This window comes from Triturus cristatus, chromosome 8, assembly GCF_964204655.1.
Source record: "Triturus cristatus chromosome 8, aTriCri1.1, whole genome shotgun sequence".
NCBI lineage: Eukaryota > Metazoa > Chordata > Amphibia > Caudata > Salamandridae > Triturus > Triturus cristatus.
In genome coordinates, this window is record NC_140591.1 from 1,115,419,417 (window position 1) to 1,115,442,699 (window position 23,283).

A 23,283-nucleotide genomic window follows, 5' to 3' on the forward strand; every position below is an offset into this window, starting at 1 on the left:
TTGCTGGAGTTGCGTCATGCTTGCGACACGACTCCAGCAATGCGTTGCCTTTACACCAATAGATGCGTCACGCATCTGTCAATACTTGCGCCGCATTAAAAACCAAAACGTGGCAATGGTTAAGTCTTGAAGACTTAAGCATTGCCACGTTTTGGCTTTTAATGTATTTTCATGAAAAGAAATTATGTTTTGAATAATGTGTTTTTTGATATTTTTAAACAATGATGACGATTTTAACATTTGATTATTAAATAATTTGAAATATATCTGAGCATTTCTTGATCTGTTACTTTAAGCTTAATAATATTGTGTGATATTTTAAATTGTTCAGTTGCCTAGGAGCTCCTTTTCATTATACATTTACCCTGTCCTAGGAATTGTCTTACCAATTTTTCAGGGGGTCCTTGTTTTCTACATTTCTTAATGTAGATGATATACATCATAAACAATTCTTTTATCTTGGTTCATTCTGACGTTTCCAAATATTTAAAACCTTCCAGTTCCGATAAGTCCTCCTCCGTGTACGGTCCAAAGTAAAGTACCTTTACTTGACTGACCAAGGGACATTATCGACGTATTTCGCTACTGGCGTTTCGAACGGTGAACACTTGAACTGTGCTTACCATATTGTCTTGCCCTGAAGAAGCCCTTTCAAGGGCGAAATGCGTTGGCTGTGCAAAATTGTGAAAACAATATAAGACATAAAGAGATTGCAATGCACAACAAAGAGAACATGTGAAAGAATCATTATTGTTTATTGCCTCATCATTGTGCTAATTTGTATTGCCTCTCATCATTTTGTCTACACAGTTTACTGTGCCAGTTGTCTATGGATATTCGATATTCGATTCATTATGCTGACACATTTACCTATAACAGTACACACTCATGAAGGAGGATTCAGAAATTCCCTGTGCCGTTATGCATTACATCATGAATTCAGGAAAAAAAAGAATGCTGGCGTTTTAAAGTGTTAATTGGTGGAACCCCATAACATTGATTGAGATGGAATCACAACTAAACATAATCAGGATGAAAGTCTAAAAATACTAAGGGGCATATTTACAAGGGAATGGCGAAGCGTGGCGTTGAGCAAACATTGCTAACACCACACCATTCAGAAAACTCAGGGATGCGCCGTATTCACAGTCCCTGTGTTTTCCTTAACACTGGAGCTAAATTCAGCTGCCTAGCGCCAACGCAGGCACCCTTGCACCATGGGGCAAGGATGCCTGCCTTGAGGGAATTATTGTTTATGTGTAGGAAGGTGTCCTTTCCTGCACATAAACAATCCAGAATGGGGAAATTGTAACTTCTATGTGTGCTGTATTGTGTAGCACACATAGAAGTTGCAAATCGTCATTTTTCAAATGAATGTTTATGTGCAGGATTAAAGTGTAAGCATTTGTCTCGATAGTCAGGTACCAGCAGACTTGATAATTTCTGATATGTCAATGATAATAATACTTAAACACAAATAAGCTTCATCATGATTTTACATGAACTCTTTCTACCACTATACTATGATTTCAAACATCCTAATGTGTTGCACTGGGTTGCATGAAGGGGAAAACTGTGCAAAAAATCTACGAAAATTGTCTTGCTGTTTGTGCCATCCCCTGTGCAAACAGGCTACTTTGCGTGGTGCCCAGCCTCAGGCCATGGAGCAGAGGAGAGTGTTTGCTGTCTAGCATAGAATTTGTACAGGAGGCATACACTTCCAATACAAATTCCTACTCATAAAAAAACTGAGAAGCTCACCATGCATGGATTTGTGTTGTGACACTGCAGCACACAAGAAATGTGTTGGTTTCTGGAGAAATCAACATATTCCTCATTGTTTGTGCCTTCATGCACAGGGCATTAGCTTTGATGATACTTCCTTAGTATATTGGCCATTGTCTCAAAAGGCACTTTTCCTGTACAAAACACATTTTGCACTGGAAATATGCCTCTTTGCATCATGCTAGCATTGGTGCAAAGCATTAGTAAAGGAGGATATGACAATCTAAGATTGCTGGGCATTAATAATCCACATCAATCAACAAAGCCATATGCATTTTTAATCCTGTTAAAGCATCCCTGAATAAATATTTTGGTGAGGTGAGCACTAGGCTGTTTTAACCACAATTTTTCTGACACAAAATCGCTCCATAAAGAATTGCAAAAAACCCTTGCACCCACATTAGGTGGCAGAGTCCACCCCACCTAGATTCATACAGAGATCTATGTGTTGGAAGCTGGATGATGAAGCATGCCAAAGTACGTGGGCGAGGGCCCTGCTTTTCCCAGTACCACATGTCCATGTAGCTTGTCAGTAGATTCTACAATGTTCTGGCCCCATTTTCCTATTTAGTGTGAGTACTGGAATAAGCTCCAACTTTTTTACATTCTACTGCACGTTTTCTTGTTTAAATCCTCGTTTTGTTGTACTCTGATGCTGCTTATTCAGAATGACTTATTTTTTAGTCTGGGCTTTATTGGCGCAGGGTCAAACGACATATTGCTAATAGTAAGCATAGAGAGGGCTTTGAATCTACCCTTTTCAACCACTGCCTTTCTTAACCAGCCTCTTTCAGGCCATTGGCTTAAGATATTGTCAATACCGTGTTGGCTCAGCTCAGTAGGGTATTATCACTCACCTAAGGCTATTGGCTGTATGGGGGCATCCTTCCACTACCACTTGAGTACATGAATTGTACTGCATGAGGGACTAGTTTACATATATGGCCTTCTCTGCCCGCTCCTGTTTTCTCTCTTCTGCTGTGTAACGCAAAATGATGTGTGTCCCTTGAAGAATGTGATAGGGGCCCCTGAGTATACCTTAGCTCACATATATTCATTGACCGAGGACTGAATGGGCCCCCGTTGAAGGGTTGGGGGTCACCCTGGGGGCTTGGGGGTGGGGGGATGGCTACACCACAGGAGCGGCAGGGGCCTGTGTTATGCTCCTGTCTCTTTTGTGATTTGCAATACACATGATGACACAAGGAAATGGTGTAATAATTGATGATTTTAGAAGTATGGCGAATCATTCAAGCTCTACACATTTGACAGAGTAACTTTTTTTAGTTGATTCAACATGACAGACACATTCACATTTAAGTTACTCAGGCAGCCTTAGTCGTTCAACACAAGACGTCAATTTTTAAATTACCCACTCCATTCAGCTGATGTTGGAGGATCTCATGGTTTTCAATAGCAATATAACCTGCCTTGAAGGTCATGGTACATTCTGGGCATGAGTCAGACAATTTATGATTTGAAAGTTTCTTGACTTCTGTCCTTATATCCACTTTTCCACCACTGTCATAGGAGAAGATCTCCTTTAAGGCAGAGTGTTGTTCAACCATAAAGGCTCGGCCCAATGGATGACGTGGTAGGGTAAACTTGCTGGGACTGGTATGAAGTAGTGGAGCAACTATTTCACATAAGAATGGATAGAGTGTACTAGTTCCAATGAGAATGATAGGATGACAAGATGCACAGTGCAATTATATATGCCTTTCCTAATCACAGCAAAATAGCATGCCAATCAAAAGAAAATGATTATGGCTCTGAATCAAGAATGCGCATATGGCACCATTTCAAATAAGAGACAGAATTTTCCACAAGGTACACTCAAAGAACAATTGCAACACGCACACCGCTAGCAAATGCATGTTAACTGCGATTTATGAAAATCTGAAATGTGTACAAATCACTTTTGATACCAATAAACTGTTTTCTACAAGATCAGTAGTATTTCCTGGCTTTTCTATCATTTAGAATCAATATTCGTTGTCGTTCGTTTTCCCCATTTCCTCACTTTATCTGTTCATTTCATTACCTTGGTTGTTTCTATGATGTTTAATTGTGAAGCTAACTGCAAAACAAGCGTCAAACACTAACTTTGTTTTTCCTCATGGCTTTATAGAATTTTATGTTAAGACTTGGGAGATCGTAAATGATTTGTAGGTCAAACAGCGCTTCGAATCTGTCCACAAAGGTGTTTTCCCTCTCCAACCTGAATCTCATGGCCCAGAGTATGACAGTGTGGTCCTGGCACAAGTGATCAAAAGTGATCAGGAGCTCATCCAGGTAGGGGTGAGAGTATACCACATCCGCCGCAATGATGTAGTCAAGGTGAAAAGAGGACCTTGGAAAATGTTTCTCTAAATCCACGCCCCAGGTAAGTTCTTTCACTTGTGGTTGATGCTTGCATTTTTGTTTTGTGTTCCGAGTCACGTTGTGCTGCAAGTTTCCAAGTAGGTCTGGCAGGTCTGTGGCAATCACACGAGCGCCTGGAATAGAAGAGAATTATAAGACACATACATATAGAGCTTCATAAGCTAGAACAAAAGCTCCAGAGCTTAATTTGAGCAGGGGGTTTCCAGTGCACAGCACCAGCACTTAATGCTCAACACCGGCACTAATGATAGACTAACACATGGTGGCGCTGCTCTGTCTAATTTTGAAATGAGCACAACAACAGTGTTTAATAATTCAAAATACATTAAAAAGAAATGATCCCAGCCACCCTATGCATTCTTATAGCTTTGGGTAACCTGAAATTGCCTGAGTTGTCATAATTGTAGGGGTGTGATTATTAGTAGTTTGTTGGTACTGTTATTGGTTAGCACTGGCAGGGACAATGGGAGGTGCAAGTTGCAGTGGGCTCTTGAGAGGGGAACTGACACTTCCATTTTTACAAACTAAGGGGGTCATTACGATGGCGGTGAAACCACCACCGGCAGCCTGGGGTGGTGGTTTCACGGCCATCGTAAGGTACTTCTCCGCCCGCCAAATTACAAATGGCGGGCGGTGTGCTGGCGGACGCAAAGTCCGTCCGCCATGGGTCCACCACAGGCAATCGTTACGATTGCCTGGCGGACCCACCCAGCATCAACAATATGGTGGCGGTGCCTAGCAGGCACCGTCTGCCATATTATGATTCTGCCTCCCCACCAGCTGGTGAATGGCGGTGAAACCGCCATTTCCAGGCTGGCGGGGATAGCATTTGTGGCCCCGTAGAAGGCCCCCCCTTGTGTTGTGGGCAGGTGGTTGTGCACTGGGGGGGTACCTATGATACCCTCATTTCCCTGCACCAGGTGGCAGGCACCTTGTGGTGCCTGCCACGTAGTGCAGGGAAATGCAAACAGTGCATTTCGGACATTGAGACGGGTGCTGCAGCCAGCAGCACCCTCCACAATGTCAAAGATACACGATGCGACAGCCACAGTGGCGATCGCATCATAATCTGATGTGTGGGACAGCCGCATTACAGACAGACGGTCCCAAGCCCCGGCACGATGGCGGACGGACGGAAGTCCGTCTGCCATCGTAATGAGCCCCTAAGTACAGAAAACCTCCATGTACCAAAACAGTTCAACTAGCCTTAGCCTAATTCGTCTTGTAGGTGTTGAGGGTTAATATCAACATAATACCTCATAATACAAACAACATGAAGGAAATTGCATGCATACTGTGTAACAGGAGAGAGCGGGCAATTGCATAATGTTTATAGGTAAACGTCTAAACGACAAATTATTTCAACTACTGGAGGAAAAAGGAGACACAACTGAACCTGTCTACAAGGATTTCAAATTAGGCTACTGATCAAGTATCTGTTGGAATATTTTACCTTTTAAGTATACAGTGCATAGCAATTGCTAAAATGTAAATAAGTTTCACCCTTTAAAATTAGCACATTTCATTAAAAAGTGAAAAAATAATAACTCAATATGAAAGAAAAACTGAGAGTAAAACATTGACTGTGCTCTGTTTTTGCATGGGACAAGCAGTTCTTCACATCTACCTGGATCCCGGGGGATCTGAAAGGATCATTGCTGAACCCTGGTGGAAAAGGTATGTAAAGTAATTCATACAAAACGCCCTATTTGCTAAGGAAGGGGCCTGTAAATTTTGACATGCACTAATTCTGTCAGTGCATTTTGTATTGCACACCCTGTGCTAACAGCTGAACACCGTCCCTGGTAAGAGCATCAGTTATAATTCTGTTGGAAATGGCCCTTTCTGCAGGGTCACCCCCAAACATTCTGCCTTCCTCCTCCCCTTTTTGCTGAATACATTTTTTTGGCTCTAGGATTCTGGGCACTTTTCCACTGCTAACCAGTGCTAAAGTGCATATGCTCTGTACTCTAAAAATGGTAACATTGGCTTATCCATAATGAGCCCATTTAATTTACTTGTACGTCCCTGGTAAAGTGTGTACCTAGGGCCTGTAAATTAAATGCTACTAGTGGACCTGCAGCACCGATTGTGCCACCCACTTCAGTAGCCCTTAAACATGGTTCAGGCCTGCCACTGCAAAGCCTGTGTGTGCAGTTTTAAACTGCCATTTCGACCTGGCAAGTTCACCTACTTGCCAGGCTTAAACCTTCCCTTGTATTACATATAAGTCACCCCTAAGGGAGGCCCTAGGCAGCCTATGGGCAGAGTTTTATATGTCCTGGTAGTGAAAAACTGCTACATTTGTTTTAATCACTACTGCAAGGCCTATCTCTCCCATTGGTTAACATTGGGATTGCCTTAAAACATCTTTAGGTGTAATTGCCTTTTGGAAAAACACAAAGATTTGGAGTTTGGTGTCTCTGGACTCACAATTTTAAATCCCAGCTTATGGTGAAGTCGGATTTCATAATGTAAGTCTGAAAAGGCCACTTTTAGAAAGTTGGTATTTTCTTACTTTAACCATTCTATGCCTCTGCCTGTCTCTAAATACACGTCTGGTTTGGGTGACAGCTGGGCTTTGTGCATTCCCTCTAGACAGCCACACAAAGGGAGCTGAGGTAGATTGGGAGGCAGGAGCTGACACTTGCACCTGAATAGTTCTGTACCTGACCCCACACAAAGAGTTGCATACCGCCCTGTAGTGAGTCTGGAGCCAGGGCAGGAAAGGCAGAAACCTTGTGATGTTTGAAGGTCCCTGTGCACTCTCCCCCACTTCAAAGGCACATTTGGATATAAGTACTGGGCCTCTGACATCACCAAATCAAAACTCTACTGGAATCAATGACATTTTTCCTGGAAAAAGAACTGCTCCGCTGTAGGAGGGACTGCCGCTTCGCTAACTGTATTGCTGTGTTGGCCTGCTGCCTGCTGATTGCTGTACTGTAGGAGGGACTGACACTTAGTTACCTGCTATGCTGTGCTGGCCTGCCGCCTGCTGCTTCTTGCCTGGGAAAGAAAGGGACTGGACTTTCTCTCTACATCCTTGAACCAAAGTTTCTCCAAGGGCTTGTTTGCTTGCCTGCTGTTTTCTGATGTCTCAGGGACACAAAATACATCTTGCAACTCTGCTGGTGCTGCTGGACTCTGCAATCTGAGAGTCCTACCCTTGCCTCAGGGGCCCCCTCCAGTCCTGGGACTCAGAAGTGGGTTCTGCAGCTGTTTTCTTCAAAAATTGACCCAGGGGCACCTTTGTTCCCATAGGAACCGACACATGACATCCAGTGCCAACGCAGTGCCGATTCAACGGCGATGCGGTCCTGACTGTGAGGTGCAACGACGACACAGCGCTGATCCTTCAACACTGCCTACGAGGCTCGAGTCAGACTCATCAACCCAACTGCGTTGAAAAGACCGAAACGTCATGCTCTCGACGAAGACGCTTTGCTCTGCACAAGGTTCTTTTTCAGAAGACCCTACATGGATTCTGTAACCGGCCTGCCCTCCATCGCACTCAGCTTGAACTTTGGATTTGTACCCATCCCATGCAACCTCAAGTCACCTTTTGATTGGTAGTGACTTCTAAGCACTGTTTTTGAGCTTAATCTTTAAAAACGCATATCTAAAGTTCAACTTATTGGATTTTTGTCGTTTTGGTCGTGTTTTACTTAAAAAAATATTCTCTATTTTTCCTAAACTGGTGTTGAGACATTTTGTGTTGTTTTCACTATGTTACTGTAATAAAAGTGTTGCACAAATACGTTATACATTGCCTCTTACGTTAAGCATGACTGCTCTGTGGCAAGCTACCAGAGGGTGAGCACAAGTTAGTTTAGGTGGGATATCTTACTTAACCTGTCTAGGATTGCGCCCCCCACTTGGACAGGGTGCAAACCACTGTCAACTAGAGCCCCAATTTCTAACACTTTCTAAAACTGTCATCTCTATGAGATGCTTGATGGTGGAGCAGAAATGTCCAATTGATATACATGCACCCCAAGTAAAGAAGTGCAGTCAGAATGCACTACAGTCAAAAGCGAGTGAAGGTATCTAAAGCATACTCTTGGAAGAGTGAACTTGACGGGTGATCTAAGTGTGTGCTGTAGCAAATCAATCCCTTTCATTTTGTGATGGTCCAGTGGCCTCCGGTGAGAGGGATGGCAGTTGGTGATCAAAAAAGGAAAGATAGATGAAAAGATGGAAAGAAGGTATGAAGGAAGGGAAGAAGAGAAGGTGGATGGAAAGAATGAAGGTAAGAAGGGTCGATGGAAGGAAAGAAGGGACTAATGATAGAAGAAAGGAAAGTAGAAAAAAGAGATGGATATTGAGTGTAGAGAACGAAAAGGAAGAAAATAGACAAATAAACAAATAAACAAATAAACAAAGGAGGAAGAAAATAGGGATGTTAAGATTGAAAGATGGATAGAATGAAGGAAAGAGGTCTAACAAGGAAAAGAACTGAAGGAAGACAGAGGAGAATAAGAAACAGTTGAAAGATAGAAGCAAAATAAGGAGAAAGAAATAAGAAAGAAAATAGGGTATACATAAAGTGTGATGGAAGCAAGCAATAGGGTGAAGGAAAGAGAAAGACTGATAAATAATGAAACCAAAATATGAAAATAAAGACAGAGAAGAAAAGAAGAATCGAAGAAAACCCAAAAGAATTAAAGAGAGTGATTGTAACAAAGGCATTAATAAAAACAGGGGAAGAAAGAAAACAAAAAGAAAGGAGGAGCAAGGTGCCAAGAGGAATATGAAACAAATATTGAGGTGGATACACCAATGAAATAGAAAAACACAACAAGCAAGAGGCAAAGAAAAAGCAAAGAAAATAGGGGCATATCAACAACAACCAGCGATAATTATCTCTAAGCGCACTTAGCGCTAGGATAATTATCGCCGGCTAGCGTGAATTTGTATCGCTGAGATAGCGTGCTATTAGCAACGCTTATCTCAATAGCGATAAAAATCCTCACGCTAACAGGCTAACGTGAGATTATCGCTGGAAACCCAGCAAAAATCTCACGTTACCTTGTTGATAGGGACAGGCAAACTTAGCCATGATATCCTCCTTCCATAGGATATCATGGCTAAGCCAGATAAATACCAGACGTAAAAAAGCAGCGTTAACCGCGGTTAGCGCTGCTTTTTTTGTCTCTAACAGGGTTAGCGACATTCTTGATAATAGGAGAAATGTCGCTTAGCGACATTTCTCCTATTATTTTACTCTGAAACGCCCCCTTTGCATCTCATTAGAGATGCAAGGGGAAGCGTAGAGTAAAAGGGTGCTAACATGCAAATTTGCATGTTAGCACCCTGTTGTTGATAAGGCGCTAGTTTTATCTCTCCTTTTTTGGCTTTTAAAGCCAAAAAAGCAGAGAAAAAGCCCTTGTTGATATGCCCCAATGTGTGAAAAAATGTTACAAAACGGAAGAATGTAAGAAAAAACAACATATTAGAAAGGTGGGAATAGAAAGAAAAATGTACACAAAGGGCCAAATGTATCATGCATTTTACCGGTCGCAAAAGGTCCAATTCATAGAAGCCGGCCATTTGCGACAAGTAAAATGCATTTTGGTATGTAGGAATTCCAATATGCGATTTGTTCGGTAACATGTTACCAAATGTTATTTCGAATTGCGAATACATACCGATTCAGTATTAGGAAGTGGCGTGTTTATGGTGTCCCTTCCTAATACCGAATTGCAGCGTTATATAGGAATGTTTACGACCAAATTGCAGTCACAAAAAATTCACATTTTACCACCTACTTTAAGTAGGTGGTAACCCATTTGCAAATGGTTTAGGGTCCCTAAGGGACCCCTTCCCGTTTGTGAATGTTTGTAAAAAAGTTTTTAAGAGCAGGCAGTGGTCGGGCTCTTGAAAAATGAAAGGAAAACGTTTACTTTATCTTTTTTAAACACAACTCGTTTTCCTTTAAGGAAAATTATTGCTTTCACAGTCATGGTGGTCTGCTGATCTCAGCAGGCCACGATCCCTGTGATTTTAGTGATATCTTATTAATATTAATAAGGTAGGTTGATTTGCAACCCATTAGGAAACGCTTAATGAAACTCACAGAGTTTCATATATTCAAATAGCGATTACGTAATTGTGATTCTCAGAGAATCGCAATTTGGTCACTGGTATTTGAAATATCGATACATGAGGCACTAAATAAATTAAAGAAAAAGGAAGACTGGGCAATATTAAAAGTAAAGCATACAAATGAATGAAGTGGAGTAAAACCAGAGAGAGAAAGGCAAAATAAAGGTAAGAGAGAAAGAAGGATGTAGGAGGGAGAAATAAGTTCAAAATATCTTACAGCAGAAATATAAATTAAGGCAGACACAAAATGGATGAAAATGGGAAATAGAGACAGAATATGAGTAGTGGAGAGATATGGTGAAATAGGCTGTAGAGACTTTGAAAGAAAATTGGAAGAACATGATAGGGAGAAAGATTGATATAGAAGAATTGAGGAGTGGAAAACAAACAGTAATTTGGGTTCAAAGAGAGACGGGGTGTGTGAAAGAAATAGACATAAAGATTCAGGTATAAAGAGCTGGGAAAATTAAGGTAAAAACTGGCATAAACTGAACATGTGTTGACTAATGTGAGGCATTCTAGGCACTCCGAAGGCCTAATGTAACTAACCAGTCTTCACATATTTTAGGCACTCCAAGCTTTCTGGTGATCTGGGTATGACGTGGTTCTCATTGGCAGATTATAGGAATTCTGGGCATCATGTTGCCCTTACCTGTCATAATGATGAAATGTCATACAGTGATTATAATTTACATATTGTCATTATCTTTGAAGACATAATTGTGGTCACCTCAGCTATTGTGTCTGAGCCTATGAGATCAGTCTAACCTTAAGGATAGCCCTTGTGTCTTCTAACAGAGAATATGCTATCTGTGTAATATTTATTTTTCCAAATAGGCATAATATATGCATGAACATCTACCTAAAAGAGGCAGGATATGGAAGGTAGAAGTGATGGAAGATAATATATGCATGCTGAAAGACAACAGAAAATCATGACAAATTGCATACCTGGACTATATGAACTGCCTTGCAAATGTATAAAGAACAATTGATGGACTGAATGCAGCACAATGTCAAACATTCACCCCAGTACAGAGATCTGGGCCTGAATCCATCGTTTTTTGCTCCCCATGCCATTCCAGTTCATACCAAGCCATATGCAAATCAGTCTTGACCCTGTTCCCAATGGGAACAGTCCAGACCGAACTGCCAGGCCAGGTCCTCCCTGAACAGGAAACAAGCATCCTGGGACCAAGTTAGGGGCATCACCCCTTATCCGATAGGCTAGTTTGACTCCAGTGGAATGGAGAGTACGGGGCCCACGTCTGAACAAACCCGTCCCACTCGGCTGACAAATGCATAAATAACAATTGATGGACAGAATGCTGCACAATGTCAAACATTCACTCCAATACAGAGATCTGGGCCTAAATCCATCGTTTTTTTGATCCCCATGCCGTTTCAGTTCAGACCAAGCCATATGCAAATCAGTCTAGGCCTGTTCCCCATGGGAACAGTCCAGGCCAAACTACCAGGCCAGGTTTTCCCTGGACAGGAAACAGGCATCCTGGGACCAGTTTCAAGGCATCACCTCCTCATCAGCCAGGCTAGCTTGACTCCAGTGGCATGGAGAGCACAGGACCCACGTCGGGGCATTCCCGTCCTACTCGGGGTGTCAAATGCAAAAAGAACAATTGATGGACAGAATGCTGCACAATGTCAAACATCCACCCCAATACAGAGATCTGGGCCTAAATTCATTGATTTTTTGCTCCCCAAGCCAAACTGGGGTGGCGTGGTGAGCAAAAGAACGATGGCTTAAACCCAGATCTTTGTGACTGGGGGTAAATGTTGGCATTTTTCAGCATTCCGTCCATCATTTGTTCCTTTTTCAAATGTATGGCCTTTTCTAAGGGAATTCAGATTGAAAATTGCTTTAAATTGCAAGCATTCCTTACCACTTTTTCTTGGCAGAAAGTATCGGACTTGTCAGATACACCATAAACGTTTGGTAGAATTCCATGAATACCTCTTCGGAACTGGATGAAAAGCTTATTTTTTCTCAATGTACTTGAACATTTACAATGTGGCACCTTATTTTGATTTTTTTTAGGATGACTTCTCAGTAGCCCTCGGAAGTTCTCCTCAGTAGTCGGTGCTTGATTTGTTTGATATTTCATGAGTGCACTTAAAGAACTGCCTGGAAGGGCTGTAACTTTTTGGCCAAATTAATTCAAAATTTTTCTATAAAATTCACCATTTAGCCCCCTTTCTTCACATTTTCCAAAGAGTGAGATGAATCCCACTGTGATGGGTTACGCTTCTTTTTTTGCTTGCTCTATTCCATTCAGGATATGATTCCAAGTGGTAGGTATTTATTTGTTGGCATCTTGATTTGCCTAATAGATATGGGGGTGATATGTGGTGCAAATGGTCTACTAAAGAATAGAAAGTTTCTGAAGGAAGCTTCCTGAGAAAAAACAGTGGGGGCAGTGAACAGAACTCAACTACTTCTAGCAGTGGAGTAAAAAAACCTTCCTTGTACTAGACATTCATGGTGCTTTTATGCAAGGAAGCAGTGCAAAAATGCTCAGCTTGTTTTGGCCAAGTTATAAGGTAGAACACATCACTATAAGTTTGTGACCTGAATCTGCTAATCAATTACTTGATTGAAATATAAACAATTGTAGCATTAATAACAATTAAAGCAAAGGTAATATGGGATATGCCAGGTTAATTTTTTTTGTTCCATCCTTTGGGGCAAAGGAAAACTTGCAAACTCACGTGCTCTGCAAAGTTTCTCTATTTAGGAAGATGAAAGAAATTATGAAAAATTAGCAAGCTTCTCAAGGGGTGGGATTGGCGACCGTGGCAAGAGATAAATAAAACTTTCCAAGGCACTGTGTGGAGCCTTCTTGCAAGAAAAAGAGAACATTCCATCAAGCACTTTCATAGGTACAATTGAATTTAAAGGAAATTGCTTAATATTCTCTATAATGGTCACCTCACTGCAAACTCGGTAATGGTCCCCTCACTGCAGAGAAAAGGTATTCTCCTAATGACAATATTCAAGCAGTTTTTTAAACTGCTGCAGGAAATTGTCAAAAGCCTGCTGAAACCGAAAAATCTGGACCTCATTCACAAACCTATTTTAAGTCATAAGCCTACTTTTCTGACCATAAATGTCTCCATTCATACGTTATCTGTTAAAAAGATACTTAGCAGTTGTAAATTGTTTTCCTGCTACATACATATATTCCATTACTATGTACAAATATTGTGTGGTAAAATCCACACAAGGGGTTGGGAGGAGGAGAAGTTAGTCATAGTGTGTCCTGAGATTTTGTGAATACACACAGATTTTCGAGCCAACTAGGCATTCACTAATTTCTCTCCTACCCTTTCCCAGAATGGAAATGATGACATATTTAATCCATCAAAGGTCTGGAGTAACTTACCTGCAAGGTTGGAAAGGGGAATGGAACATTTGCAAGCTTCATAAGGGTGTAAGAAAAATGGTTTGGCCACATGAAAAATGTTTTCCCTTTGGGCAAAAAAAAGAAAAAGAAACAAATGTGCATTTGCCTAAAAGTGTAAATTTCTCCAATGCAGAGTTATACAATGTGTATAACTCCACATTATGGAAATGGCAGATGTCACGTGATGGTTCTTCACAAAAACCTGCCTGAACCCTGCTTCAGCACCTTACATGGCCACAGCCATCAAACTCTCCTAACTACAAGATCACGAGGAAAAACAGACTATATAAGATTTTGAGGAGGAATCACCATCATCTACAAGAACACCATTAGCAGCACCACTTCCATGGACATGCCACCTCCAACATGGAACACCTGCCAGTCAAGATCTACGTCACAGCCAACTTCACCCTAAGTGGCTTTCTCAACTAGACACCACCAAGACCACACACCATCTTCACTGACACTGTCATGGGCTTCAAAGCACCACTCAACATTGACAATAGGATGTAATTGCCAGTACAATTGCATCCAGCTCAAAGACCTGAACTTCCATCTGGAAGACCACGCCAACCTCAAAAACCCTATTTTCACAACCTTCTACAACATCCGAGTAAATTAGTCCACACCAGTCTCCTAGACAGACCAAGCTCTTGTCAAGTTCAGCCCAGAGCTTGATCAAGTTGAATGCCTTCATGATTGAAATCCCCCACTAGAAGAAGACCATCTGTCTAAAGCTGAACACCTTCAAAACTGAAACTGTGATCTTCGGGAAGAACACTTTATCATGAGACCCTACCTGCAGGCCAAAAGAGCTAGGACCCACTGCCATCACCCACATCAAAAACCTCAGGATTGTCATCAACAGCAAACTCATATTGCCTTCCAAGTCAATGCCGTCACTGCCTCATGCTTCCATACCCTGAAAAAGCTGCAGAAGATTTTCAAATGGTTACCAATCACCGGGAAAACCCTCACACACACCCTCCTCACAATGAAGCTGGGCTACAGGAACACCCTCTATGCCGGGATCAGCAAAAAACTCACCAGAAGGCTGCAGACAATCCAGAACTTGGTGTCCAGAATCTCTCTCAATATCCCATGCTGCTGTCACACCACATCACACCTGAAGGAGCTCCTCTGGCTCAGCATACACAAATGACCACAAATTAATCTCCTGAGCCATACTTTCAAGGGACTACATACAACTGGCTTAGCATACCCCAACAATCACATCTGCTTTGACAAACCTTCAAAACAACTCAGCTCGTCCGGACCTCACATGCACATATCCCACTCATATGGAAAACTAGATTCGGTGGTCGAGCCTTCTCCTACATCGCTCCTAGAGCATTGAACGCCCTGTTGTTACACATAAGAGCCACCACTTCACTTCTTGAACTCCGCAAGAAGCTGGAGACCTGGCGTTTTGAGTAGTCCCACTAAGCCCTGGATTGGGCATGACTCACACCTGCTCACCACCAGGATACCCTCCTGCGTGATAGTGCACTCTACAAAACTGCATAACATAACATAACATAACATAACATAACACATTCCCAGTAGTATCCTAGAAATGTTGTGATTGGTGCATCTTTCCTAGCGTACTACTAGGGAAGTTTGAGAATCCCAAAAACTGTGGGCCTGATTCACAAAGGTAAACATACACTTTTGTGTACGTTTACGATTGCTTGCTGTAGTGTATTTGCAACTGTGGAGTATCTGCACATAAAAAGATAGGAAAGTCCTATCTTTTTACATGCGGAGGTTTCACAGTTGTAAAGATAACACTCGTAAAATACCTTTCTCAGTAGCAAACAATTGTAAACTTACAAAAAAGTATTAGTTTAGCTTTGTGAATCAGACACTTTATGTTTACACCCTTCAGTAGGAGTACACGTAGTTTGTAAACGTACCACCTTTTATGTGGATCGAACCCTTTGTGTGTCCTCTGTAGGTGTGCCAGACATTTTAAAAAGTGTACTCTGGTCTTGCAATCTATTTCACTACTTGAATCTGTGCATCTATGAGCTGATCATTGTACTGCTGTGGTGTTCATTTGCATGTGCAACACTGACCTTCATTTTAGCTTATGCCACTAAAGGATAAAACGTGGTACAAACTTATTTTTTAGATATAGAGATAAAATGTAGACTGTATGTGTACCCGGATTGCTTTGCTGTATGTTGTAAAAAGTATTGTTAGCATCCAGTCTAGACTATAAAAGATATAGTCAAAAAAACAGAAAGGGCATCGCCTCACCCTAGACTAAACATACAAAGGAATACCGTCTTTGATCTTTCATGGTCGTGAAGCTTCTCCAGGCTGCCTTTATTGTTTTATTAAATCATTCCGAAGCCATTGTTGTTGCTGAGGCGATGAACTGGTGTGCATTCTTTGGATGTGAGGCAGAAGACGACCTTAGTCTCCTTTCACAACTCTCTTTCATCTGACCCTCTCTACACGCCAACCATGACCTTTTGGAAAAGGTCAGACTGCTTTTTCACAAGGATTAAAGGACACAGGATTTGCTAATACGGTCACTGACAGCACTCGATAATAATATTGGCACCGAAGCTTGACAGATTTTTGTTTTGCAAACTGATCCAAAAGAAGGGCACTTCATGATGCAACTGTTGCGGCATCCAGTGTACTGGTGTTCTTGGTCCACGTGGGTTTGGGTCAAGCAGAGGAGATATTTAAAGGGAGTCTGACTCAGCCCCGCTATTACCTGCTGCATAATTCAACCAATCTTGCACATATAAGACTTGCATTGCTAAATAATGCCCAGTCACCTCGCACCAGATTTCAGATGTGCACTCGGGTGGAGGGGCCTTTTGTGCCTCAACCACTTCCATATTCAAGAAGGGACTGCAGAAGATTCTATCTCACACCCACACAGTCTCACAAGAGTTCCCACATTTGCATCGGGGGTGTAAACAGATAAATGCAGGAATTACCAATGCAGATCAGAACAGTGTGCCTGGAATGCAGGATTTTAAGAAGGGAACCTTGAGTGCTAAGAATACCTCACACTTGTACATTGTTTTGAGTACGGGAGTGCAATTAATTATATGACTAGACATGGAAGTCTAACTCTGAGTGTGGTCAAGCTGAGTTCACTGAACCAGAATGGTGTCTGCCAGGAGTGTAGATTCCACAGAAAGATATGCGGATCCTGACTCTTGTCACTATAAACTGGTTTCCAGAGAAGAACTCCCAAGTACCATAAGCTTACACTCTCATATTGCACTCTCATATGAAAAAGGGAGAAGAAAACATTTATATAGCACTGAACCCCTAGAATATCAAAAGGAAATGAAAAGCACCAGGACTCACTGGGTCACAGCAAAAGATGGAGTTTTGGGCATTTCAGGAACTGTTCCAAGCTGGTGAGCTTCGTTAGCTCATGGGAAATGGCATTCCTTCATTCTGGACCAACTAATGACAATGCTTCTCCTCACACACCTTGGCAATGAAACCCTCTGTCGGCACCCAGATTTGTCTAACATATATTGGCTAACTAGAGGTTACTCGTCAATAGGGTGGGTCCAGTGTATTTCATACAGAAATTGATGCCTGGGTGTCAAACTTTGAAACTGACATCTGCCCTTGATAAGTACCACTGAAGGGAAAGTCAAGGTTACATGATCAAATCTGAAGAGAGCCGAAAAGGCATACACAACATAGCATGGACCTTCTACCTTTATTTAATAGTATGACTGAGACAAACAGAGAGCCACTGTAATCAATTAATGGGCCAATAAGACCTCGAGCTGGTTCATCCAGGAAAAAGAACATTTTATGTATTGGACTGTGAAAAGGTTGAATGTGATTTGTGATGCTGTAGATGTTTTCCATGATTAACTCGGCATTAAACACAAATACATCAATGCCAGCATCTTTATCTTAGTAGCGTTCAGGATCTCTACTCCCTTCAGTTGGGATGAGTTAGCATCCCAACTCATGATGCTAATGTGATGACTAGATATGATTATCATTCATTTGGTTTTATTTGCATTCTTTGCACACCCATTTGCTATCCATCCCTGACGGGATTAGACTAAATTTCATTTTTGTTCCTCTGAATCTTTTCCCTGAAAACTTAGAGGCTGATTAAGATCTTGTTAGGAAGTCATTCCCATCGAATTGGGTTTGGAATGCTTTCCATACGAATCGCACTCCTGGAGTTCCACTGACTGAGTACGATGTGTCTGTAAGTGTACAGACTCGGTTCGGTCGTACTCCTATTGAACTCAATGGGAGCCTGTGTATCCAATGTGAACACAGGCTACTATTGAAAAAAGGGATGGGTGGGGAAAAGTGTGCACCCTGTGGCGGGTCCCTCATAGAGCCTGCCACACTGTGCATGTATGAAAAGGGGGACCCATGGGTAGCCCCTGCGACTGATTCGGAGGGCCCCGGGTGAAGGGGGACGTGCTACAGGCCCCCGAAGTCTGATTCCCACAGCTGTTACGTCTTGTCAACTCTGAGTCAGTACGGCCGCAGAATCGGTCATTGTACTGGCTCGTTCAGAAACCGCCCCTATTGAGCTGCACGATTCAGCTCCGAACAAGTCGGATTGACTGAATCGCGTTCTGAACCGATTTCGGTTAGCACGGACGGCTTACTCGCATTGTATGATTTGGTCGAAAACATAGGCTCCGAATCGAATTCGCTTAATACGGATTCCGTTTGGAGCCTTTCCTAACAAGATCGTAATCGGCCCCTTAGAAGTAAAAAATCTGCATACCATCAGCATAAGCTAAATCCTCCAGTTTCTCCAGAATGTTAGGCAGAGTTTGCATATTGATGCTGAACAGTATTGCAGACAGTGGAAAACCCTGAATTACACTGCAGGTGAGCAGGACTGGGGCAGTTAGTCTTGGCATTTGGCTTGTGTAATTCGGTTGGTTACAAAATCCTTTAACCAACTGACTAAAAAATCTGAGACCCCCAACAGCACAACAGGAGATTGAGCAGTACTTCATCGCAAAACGATCAAATACAGCAGACCTTTCAACTGGATCAAAGAGGATATAGAACGCCTGTTGGCTGCCCATAACAACTGTTTTCCTACATAGAAAAGGGGGAATTTGGCTCTCTGCTAGGTCAGAATCCTGTCTGTCTATCTCCTGAAAAAAATATGACTATATCTATGGTTAGACAATTTGACAGCTACATCTTCTACATGACCTGAGGAGTGATCCATTTGTATTAACACACGAGGGTCTCATTGTCTTGAAAATATTGATTTCTAATCTCCGCAATGGAGGCCACAGCAGACGAGCATGATCTGTAATGAAGGAGGAGAGTCGTGGATGTCCGGGGAAATTGGTTTTCTTCATACCTTGTGAGATGACGTGAATTTCATCAGTGAAGATTAATGAAAACAAGGTGGAAGTATGATAATCAGTCCCTGAAGCTTTTATCTCTTTCTCGTCATCGCCTCAGTGTTGCCAGTTTCAAAAGCACTTGACAGTGCAGGTTTTTCTCTTGCATGCTCTAGGGCCTAGAAGCTAGCTCTGATTTTTGCAAATTTGTGCAGGAAAACAAACACCAGATGGATGTACGGGGCAAAGGTTTATTTTATGTTACCTGACTTTCTTCAAGATACCAAAACTTTCCTTGGAGGACCCCTTCCAGCAGACCCGGCAGCATGAAAGCATCCTGGTTCACCGACGAACTCAAGAGCTCCAAGAAGAACTGCAGGGCCCTCGAGAAGGTGTGGCGCAGAGACCCGACACCAGACAACATGACCACCCTCAAGCTCACCACTCGAAAACACCACCAACTGATCCACGCCACCAAGAAAACCGCTTTCAAGGAACGACTGGACAATAACGCCCACAACAGCAAGGAGCTCTTCAACATCGTCAAAGAGCTCTCCAACCCCAGCACCGGAAACGACGACATCACCCCATCGCAAGACCTCTGCAACTCGCTCGCCTCGTTCTTCCACAGCAAGATCGCAGACATACACAACAGCTTCAGCACACAGCCGACGCACCCTACGACCGCACCAACGCCCCCCACCATCACCCTCCGCGCCTGGACCCCGATCAACACCGAAGACACCATCCGCACGATGAACTCCATCCACTCCAGATCACCAACCGACCCCTGCCCTCACCACGTCTTCAACAAGGCCGACGCCATCATCGCACCCCATCTACGGGACATCATCAACGCCTCCTTCGACACCGCAACCTTCCCAGAGAGCTGGAAGTGCACCGAACTCAGCGCCCTACTGAAGAAACCATCAGCAGACCCCATCAACCTCAAAAACTACCGCCCCATCTCGCTCCTCCCATTTCCTGCCAAAGTCATCAAGAAGACCGTCAACAGACAGCTGGCCGCCTTCCTTGAGACGAATGGATCCCTCGACCACTCGCAGTCCAGCTTCCGGGCCAACCACAGTACCGAGACCGCCCTCATCGCAGCCACCGACGACATCCGCACCCTGCTCGACAACGGGGAAACAACGGCCCTCATCCTCCTGGACCTCTGCGCGGCATTCGACACGGTCTGCCACCGCACCCTAGTGCAGCGCCTCAACAACATCTGAATCCAGGAGAAGGCACTGGAATGGATCATCTCCTTCCTCGCCGGAAGGACACAGAGAGTCCGCCTTCCCCGTTCAGATCAGAAGCCACCGAAGTCATCTGCGGCGTACCACAGGGATCATCACTCAGCCCCACGCTGTTCAACATCTACATGAGCCCCCTCGCGGCCATCGCACGCCAACACAACCTCAACATCATCTCCTACGCCGACGACACCCAGCTGATCCTCTCCCTCACCAACGACCCCGCCACCGCCAGAACCAACCTACACGAAGGGATGAAAGACGTAGCCGAGTGGATGATGAACAGCCGCCTGAAACTGAACTCTGATAAGACGGAAGTCCTCATCCTGGGATCGTCACCCTCCGCCTGGGACGACTCCTGGTGGCCCCCTGCTCTGGGCAGCGCACCCAAACCAACAGACCACGCACGCAACCTGGGCTTCATCCTGGACTCCTCCCTCTCCATGACCAGACAAGTCAACGCCGTCTCCTCGTCATGCTTCAACATCCTACGCATGCTACGCAAGATCTTCCGGTGGCTCCCCACCGAAACCAGGAAGACGGTCACCCAGGCCCTCGTCACCAGCCGACTGGACTACGGCAACTCCCTCTACGCCGGTACCACTGCAAAACTCGAGAAAAGACTCCAGCGCATCCAGAACGCCTCAGCACGACTCATCCTGGACATCCCCCGACACAACCACATCTTCGCACACCTGAGAAACCTGCACTGGCTCCCCGTCAACAAGAGAATCACGTTCTGACTCCTCACCAACGCACACAAAGCTCTCCACAACCAAGGCCCAAGATACCTCAACGACCGCCTGAACTTCTACACTCCCACCCGCCAGCTTCGATCGACCAGCCACGCCCTCGCCGCCGTCCCCCGCATCCGAAGAGCCACAACAGGAGGAAGATCCTTCTCCTACCTGGCCGCCAAGACGTGGAACTCCCTCCCCACCCACCTCCGCCTGACCCAAGACCACCTCGCCTTCAGGAAGCAACTCAAGACCTGGCTGTTCGAGCAGTAGCGGACCCCCCCTCCCCAAGCACCTTGAGACCCTCCGGGTGAGTAGCGCGCTATACAAATGCCTTGATTGATTGACTGATTGATAGTTTCCATCCAGATAGATTCTTCAGAAATGTTCACCTTAGCACTCAGCATATCTTCCATGTAAGATTCTCAAAGTGAGCTGACAGTCTCTTTTTGCGGAGCAGACCCTGATTTTTGTCAGCTGCGGTAATCATTGTGTTATCTTTGAACAAGTGAAGATTTAGGGGAGCAGACTTACACAGCAGGTTAAATAGAGGGTGGCACTAGAGAGCAAACCAGTGCAAACCATCTTAAATGAGATGTATTCTAAAAAAAAGTCCATAAAAACCTGGCATAACACACAAAAGTAATTCATGAATAAAAACAATATTAAAAAACAGAAAGGATATTCATTGGGAATGCAACATAGGATCATCCTACGATAATGATATGCTAGCATGCTACACAACGGATATTAACTAACTGGGTGCAGCTACACTCATGTAAGGAGATCAGTAACTAATTGTCCAAATACAAATAGCCATTTTAGAGCAAACTGGTGCTAAGTTATGGTGAAACAAAAGAGATGATGTTCAGCAAACAGGTGGGCCACTCCTAAATTGTCTGTTAACATTGAAATTCCCTAGTAAGTGAGAGAATAGTTTTCTATCTCGAGTTACGATCGAAAGGCCACTTATATTCCAGTGAATTCAGGATAGATGTCAATTCATTTGCTTAAATAAAATGAATAAAAGGCACCAATTGATATGATGAAGGCACTTCTTGGTGTCCTGGGTGATCAATAATAGAATAGACAATGGCTGGATTCTTTGGCGTCGAAGTGCGTTGAGGAATGGCTTTAAATAAATATGTCAATTAATAAGCAGTATTTAAGCGCTGAATTGCTACTATAAGAAAGCGTTCAATTTACTTTTTAAATGTGCTTGTCTAGGTATTCACGAAACAGACCACAGTGAAATCCCCTACAGTGCTCTGTAAAGGCAGTGCATTTTATATTGTTTTACCCATTTACTGCTCTTTAGAGTTGGAAGTTGCTTTGGTTAGCCTGCAATCTTCTTTAAATCTTGATTTGTAAACATATAAAAAGTTATCCATATTTTTATACTTTTTCCAAACTGTGAGACTTACTTATGAAGGCCTTCACCGCTGTCGCATCACTTTTCAGTGACGCTGCGGCGGTGTAATCAATGAACTACACTGCACCCTATTTACAAAGTGACACATCTAGGCAGTTGCGTCACTTTGTAAAGGTATGCGCCACATTATTACCCGAGTCAGGTATAATGTATGCAGGGTGGGCATTCCGCCGTAAAAAAGCCTAATAGAAATGGTGCAGTGAAATCAAGAGATTTCACTGCGCCACACCTATGACCTGACTGCGTCAAAACTTACGCCTGCTACACGCAGGCATAAGGAGTGACACAGGGCTTTATATAGGGGACTCGCCCATGTGTAATGACACATTGCTGGATTTGTATTAGTTATCCGACACACTCCAGCAATGCGTCATTATTGCGCCACCGGATACGTCAGGATTCCTGATGTATCTGTTAAGTCCTTGCACCATGGAGCTCCGTAGTGTAAATAGGGTGCATCCATGGTGTCGCAAGGATGACGCTATGAAAAGTGTCACATCGCTTTTTTTGCCCAGCGATGCGCCACTTTTCATAAATGAGGCTCTATGTTTACAGCCGATAAATTTGAGCCCAGTTTTATAATTATGGACACAGAACTTTAAAAACGCCTCTTGAACTTCTCTTGAAGGTGAGATTTAAATGAAATTAGAATTCCAGTGGTTTGGTTGTCGGTTTATTTTATAGTGAATCATTTGAAATCCAACAAAGTAGATGCTTTGCCTTTTAAGGATTATATGTTAAATAAAATGTTATACTTAAATATATTTATATTTTAATTTCTACTTGTTTATTGTAAAGTTATGCATCATTATTTTCATTGTACAT

General features: G+C 43.2%; 1 protein-coding gene across 6 annotated transcripts in view; it reads right to left on the reverse strand.

Annotated features, from left to right (window-relative positions):
* Nucleotides 1-3,049: 3,049 nt before the first annotated feature.
* Nucleotides 3,050-23,283, reverse strand: part of LOC146805462 (protein-lysine methyltransferase METTL21E-like) — a 421,842-nt gene continuing 401,608 nt past the window's right edge. For all 6 annotated transcript variants that reach the window (XM_085622696.1, XM_085622694.1, XM_085622698.1 and 3 more), the window contains one exon: nucleotides 3,050-4,283. In XM_085622696.1, coding sequence (XP_085478822.1) covers nucleotides 3,880-4,283 — 404 coding nt within the window. In that variant the 3' untranslated portion in view covers nucleotides 3,050-3,879. The remainder of the gene's footprint in view (nucleotides 4,284-23,283) is intronic.